Genomic DNA, 6,256 nt, shown 5'->3' on the forward strand with positions numbered 1-6,256 from the left:
ACATACACACTTACATACACACTTACACACACACATACACACTTATACACACATACACACTTATACACACACATACACACACATACACACTTACACACACATACATACACACTTACACACACTTACACACATACACACTTACACACACATACACACTCACACACACACATACACACTTACACACACACACACACAAGAATGAATAAAAATCTAATAAAAAATAAAATGAAACGTTCTGGGGATGTACCTCAGAGGTAGAGCACTTGTCTAGCAGGAATGAGGTCTTAGTTTTAACCTCAATAATACAACTAAAAAATAATACAAAACACATAAGAGCAGTTAGCACATTCTTTAGAATTCGAACACTTTAGCACTGTTTATAAAACCAATCTACGGAGAGAATTGAACACAAAACTGGAGAAAAAGAGTATTCAGCCCTGACGGGCGGCACAAGTGGGCCTTGGCAGCCTTGGTCAGGACCGCCTGGTACTGAGCAGAGCCTAGCAGACCTTCTCTTTGGGAGTTAAGTGCAATTCAGGGTACAGCCTCAAAACTCTCCAGTTAGGGGTAAAACCTGACTTCTAGTTGCTTAAAATCTGTGTACATTTTGCCAGCTATGCAGTTACCCACCTTTAGTCCCAGCACCTGAGAGGCAAACAGAGCTCTATGAGTTTGAGTCCCATCCTGATCTAAACGGTTGGACCCTGTCTCTTTTTTAAAAGTGGGTATTTTTCATCATCAAAATGTATTTAAAACTTAAAATGTGCCTAGCGTAGCGATTCATGTTTAAAAACACGGTACTTGGGAGACTGAGACCAAAGGCTAAACCTGAGTTCAAAGCCAGCCTTAGCTACATGACAAGAACCTGTCTCTAAAATATAAACTAAGAATCAGAATTCTGTAAGCCCAAATGCCACCTCTTCAGAAACAGGTCTCTACAAAGGGCCCTGACACTCCTGAGCCCTAACTCTAACGGTGACCCCAGCTTCCTCCCCTTTAGCATGCCCTCCCTCCTCCCTGAGCTCTAAGGGAAGGTGCTCAGCAGAGGCTTTCCCTAAACATCCCCCCTGCACCCTTGCTCTCAGTTCCTCCTGCTTCCCCGTGCTCAGAGATCTTAAGCCATCTGGCTCTAGCTGGGCACACCTGGGTACTGCAGGGGGATGTCAATCTTGGGCCCAATGACATAGTGGCCCTCCTCCAGGGTGTGGGCAGTCACTGTAGTCCACTGGCGGCAGGAGTGGATCAGCAGGATATCTCGTTCACTGACTCCCTCAGCATACTCTCCTGGGAGAGGAAAGGAAGAGAGGGGAAGAAGGAAAGAAGAGAGAAAGTCAGGAGAGAAAGAAAGAAAAAAAAGATTGGGTGACATTCCCCCCCCCCCCATTCCTCAGCAAGCCCCTGCCTGGGGATTGTGCCCTGTGATCCCTGGACTGCTCAGCAACAGCAGAGGAGCCTGAGGCGGGCTGTCAGCTGTGTTGTGAGTCTGGCCTGAGCCCCAAAGCCCTGACTCCCTGTGGGGACTCAGGGAGTAACTACAGCCTCCACAGCCATTCGTCATTCCACCGGAGCGCCTGCTGTCCTGACCCAAACTGAGGCTGGGGACTCCCAGTGGATGAGCCTGGGCCAGCCAGCTTCTGCCCTCCAGCCATGCTCTGGCCTCCGGAGACACGCAGGAAGCAAGTTGGAGGCACAGAGCTGAGGGTGTGTAGGGACATGGAGGAGGAGGACGCCAGGCTAGGGTGGAGTAAAGGAGTCGTTGCTCTCTAGGACAGGGCAAATTCACATCGGTGGGATCCTGCCAAGTCAGTGCCCAGGCCAGGCAAGGAAAGGACTAGAAAGAATCTGTCCCGTGGGTCCTGGCTATGAGAACCCTCACAGTCACTGTCAGCTCCGAATGGCAGGATTTACAGGAGCTCCTGTATCTCTCAGAGGTGGCAGGATTACAGGACTCCTGAATCTCTCAGAAAAACACGTTTCCTCTCTGCCCACTGCCATAGGACCTCAAAGGATAGGGGAGGGAACCCCCACCCTGACACTGGAACCCCACCCCAGAGAAGCTGTTTCTTAAAGGTGAGGTAGCACAGGCACTAGATTTAGGAAAGCAGAGTGGGGGAGGGGGAGGAGTCTAGTCTGAGGGAAGCAGCCCAGGGGCAGAGGTGCTGGGGTTGGGAGGGGTCTGGGCTCAAGAGGCTCCATCCCCAGCAACGGTTTCCAGGGGAGCAGGAGGGGGCAGCCCAGCTTCCAGGAGACTGATGGGGCGTATCCTGGATGCAGCTGGTGGGCACAGTGGGGGTGGGGATGTCTCCTTCCCAGCTCCCCCGTGTGTGTGTGTGTGTGTGTGTGTGTGTGTGTGTGCGCACACACACACACACACACACACACACACACACAATTTTTTTTTACCAGCCCAATGAATGGGAAATGGTTTACTCTAACAGCGGGGACTTCATAAAGCATGTCTATGTGGTGTGAACAATGGGTAGGGTATTCAGGGCTTTCAGGGGAAGATCTCCCATTCTGGATGTGAGGATGTGTGTGTACTAAAGTGCAAGCATGCACAGGGGAGGTTTGTCTGAGCCTTTCTCCTCCAAGCTCCTGAAGGAGAGGAAGCTCCATTCTCTCCAGCTCTCTCTGGAGCTAACCTAACAAGCCCCACCCAGCACTCCTCCATAGGGACACGGGCCGAAGCCACACAGGTACGCACACCAATAGCCAGGGGTCACCAGCAGCAATAGTTCAATTGCACCCAACAAGACAAATACTTGTCATCCAAACAGCACAACTCAGTCTCAAGACCCTACCAAGGGACCCCTCCTGAATGCATACCAACGAAAGGACTTCCAAGGACACACAACTTGAAGCACACATTCATACTCTAATGGTGATGACAGTAATAACCACACTGTCACAGACAGATAGGCCATCCTATTGCTCATTCATTCATTCACTTAGTGAATGAATGTCCATACTCCTTGGCCCTCCCCAAAAGCCAGCAGCCCCGTGGAATGGGGCGCACAGGTGTCAGGGAAGCGCAGAGAAGGCTTGGCCATAAAGAAGCGCTCAGAAAAGAACTCAAAGAAAAGGGTGTCAAAGAGATGCGTGGGAAGTGAGCAGGAAGAACCGAGGGCAGAATTTCCTATTCACAAGCAGACACAGTCCAGCTGCAGGCCGTCCTGGGATCTCACACTGAGCAGTGGGTGAGGTCCCACCAGAGTTGGACTGCCAGGTATTCCACCTAAAGGACCCGGACACCGAAGTCCCATAGAGCCTGCTTCGGCCCGCCTGGTGCTCACTGTGCCCAGTTCTTGCTGTTGCGGGTCTGAGGAGGGGCTGCCAGTCCAAGAAGACAGCACAGGAGTCCCATTAGCATTCAGGGAAGCGAGTGTGCCAACGCGGGCCAAACCCCTATTCTTCTCACACACAAAACCCCTAGCCTGGCTGCCAGCCCCGGCTCCCGCCCCTCCCCCAGCCAAACAGCTCCCCTTTCCCCCAACGCTACAGCCCTCTTGCTCTGTGCAGCCTTCAGGCTCTCCCATATTCGGTCCCATCATCGGAACACCGGGGCCTGCTGGCGAAATAGGACGAGAGGTGGGGGAGGGCTCGGGTCCTCTGCTGAGATAGGGAAGGGTGTGTGTGTGGGGGGGGTGCCTGGTGGCCGGCCCGCTCACTCAAGCCTCTCTGGAGGGTAGTCTGCCCGTTGCCAAAGGACCTCAGGATGTCAAAGGACGGTTCAGGAAAGGTCCTAAAAAGGGACTAGCGGGGATGGTAGGGAAAGAACTATCTTGGTCCAAGGGATGCGGTAGGATGAAGGTGAGAGGTTGGAGACAAAGGGATCAAGGGGGTGCGGCCCGGGCAGGGGCCGACGGGCGCCGGGAAAGCGGGGTGCACAGGCAGAGCGGCCCACATACTCAGCAGCGCTACTGGCTCAGAGGGAACTGAAAACTTTGTTGCAACCTTGTGGCCAGTTTCTAACCCTGTGGGGGGTCGGTGGGGCCCAAGAAGCGGCTCCCGGATTTGGGGGCTTCGGTTGTCCCAGGAACCGCCCCAGAAGACAAGCAAAGCCCCTATCGCTAGGGACAGGGAGGGTAGTGACTGAATGCACCTAGCAGTCCTGCCAGCTCCAACAGAGGCGAAGCCCCTACTGTCCGCATCCTCCGCCTCCGTCTCCCCTCTGGACACCGGGTACCTGGTCCGAGGCAGGCGAGCGTGGGCAGGCGGCAGCGGCTGACGATGAGGTCCAACGGGAAAGCGCCCATGCTCCAGCGCAGCCCGGCCAGCCCGGCCGCCAGCTTCTCCATGGCATGGGCGCTCCCCGGGGTCCGCCGTCCTGGGACCCCGACGGCCAGTCCCGCGCAGCTCGGGCTGCGCGCCCGCCACCTCCTCCTGCGCCTAGCTGCGCTCCCCGCCTGGCAGCCCAGCTGAGCCTCGGGAGTCACGTGGCCAGCCTCCTCCCACGGGGCGTCAGCCCCCACCCCCATCCCCGCCCCGCGCCCCGCCCGCCGGGCCCGCACCCCTGGAGCGCCCAGGTGACGGTCGGTGACAGGGCGCTCGGGGTGGAGATGGGTAGGGGAAAGAGAACAGGTTCGATGGGGCTCTGGCCGGTGTCCGAGGTTTTCCCGTCGTGCCAAGGCCTCGCGGAGTCCGGACTCAGGACTGCTGCGCTGCTCACATCCGCTACTCCAAGCTGGAGGCTGCTTAGTGGCGGGGATGCTCAGACTAGGGAGGAGCAAAGAGGGCAGGCGGCACTTGAGTTTGAATCTAAGTTGTCTCGGAATCCTGAAAGAGCACTTTCCGAAACCCCGCTCCCCCCACCCCCACCCCAGTCTGCTCTGTAGATGGGGAAACAGATTCAAGCACCTGAACGATTTCGGGATCAGTGGCAGGACTTTTTTTTTTTTTCTTTTTAATCGTCTCTTTCTTTTCTGTTCTCTCCACCAACTTTCATCCCCTCCTGAGTTTTTAGAGGAGAAGCCTTTCCCAGAAACTTTGCTGGCCTTGGTCTCCCTAGCTGGAGGCTCACTTCGCTTCAGTGTGTCTGCGGCGCCCTCTGCAGGTGCAGGCCGGTCGTGGCTGAGTGTCCTCCAAGAAGGACCTTGGTCCCTAGTCTGGTCCTTAAAAGTATGGATTCTATTCAGTCTTGGCCTCCATGCCCTCAGGAGACTTCAACACGTGGATACCAAACCCTTTTGTCTGATGCGCCTTAACCCCAGTCTTGTACGCAGTCTCTAGGTTGGCCTCATTTTCCCACCCTCCTGCCTTAACCTCCCAGAGTACTACAGGCCAGGCATTACAGCCTTGAGCCATGGCGTCAAGAGCGTTTTTCCTTTTCTTTTTTCATACCCAGGGCCTGCCACATGCCAAACAAGTGCTCTACCAACCCTTCTCTTGTTTTCGTTTTCAGACAGGCTCAAGAAGTTGCCCAGGCTGACCTTGAGCTTCTCTCTAGCATAGCCACATCCTTGAATTTCCCTTCCTTCTGCCTCAGTACCCCAAGCGGTATTTAATAGGGGTGGGGGCAGATGAAGGATAGAGCCATGAAAGAGATGAGTGAATGAAAGTTCACTTTCCCACCTGGTAGGGAAGAGGGTCTCTCTTGAATAGTGTGACCACATGTTGTGTAATAGTTTCCTCTGAAGTTGAAACATTCTATCCTGCAGGGAAGCTTCTTAAGAAAGAAGATAAACTAAAGGAGCCTCAGGAAGACCCTGAAACTGATCAGATTCATTAGGACCAGCTCCAAAGCCATGCAACAAAGAAGAAGGCCAGATCAAGCAAGACCTGGAAGAAGCAGAAGCCAAGCGAGCTGCCTTGAAGAGGTTTAGACCAGCTGAACCACCTTGGAAGGACACCCTCCAACCTACTGAGCTGCCCGTAGCAGTGTGGTCCAGATTCCCAGCTTCGTGAGCTGTCACCCATGCCAGGGTGGGCTTTAGTGATGCAGCTGTCTTCGAATCATTTCTGCTTTATATTCCTTCCCCAATATTCCCAATAAAACTCATGGCTCAGCAAACTTAACTTTGGTGGTATCTGTAGTTTGGTCCGTCATGGGCTCCCTGAGGTGAGTAGTTGTGTGTGCCTCCGCAGGAAACGTTTTGTCACACAACACAATATGACAGTTTATGGAGTAAAGGCCAGGGCAGCAAGCATAACCCAGGCTCTGGACAGCAGGTGTGTAGGGCTATACTGCCAAACCCTGAAGTAGGCATCACATCTGTGGCTGGACAGCAGGTGTGTAGGGCTATACTGCCAAACCCTG

The 6,256-nt window shown here is 54.2% G+C and overlaps 1 protein-coding gene across 1 annotated transcript in view; it reads right to left on the reverse strand.

Annotated features, from left to right (window-relative positions):
- The window catches only part of Garem2 (GRB2 associated regulator of MAPK1 subtype 2), a 12,489-nt gene extending 8,065 nt beyond the window's left edge, over window positions 1-4,424 (reverse strand). The window contains exons 1-2 of the mRNA XM_021201987.2: window positions 4,187-4,424; window positions 1,144-1,284 (exon numbers count right to left, since the gene is read on the reverse strand). Coding sequence (XP_021057646.1) covers window positions 1,144-1,284; window positions 4,187-4,298 — 253 coding nt within the window. The 5' untranslated portion in view covers window positions 4,299-4,424. The remainder of the gene's footprint in view (window positions 1-1,143; window positions 1,285-4,186) is intronic.
- Window positions 4,425-6,256: the final 1,832 nt, after the last annotated feature.

Source organism: Mus pahari, chromosome 7, assembly GCF_900095145.1.
Source record: "Mus pahari chromosome 7, PAHARI_EIJ_v1.1, whole genome shotgun sequence".
Lineage (NCBI taxonomy): Eukaryota > Metazoa > Chordata > Mammalia > Rodentia > Muridae > Mus > Mus pahari.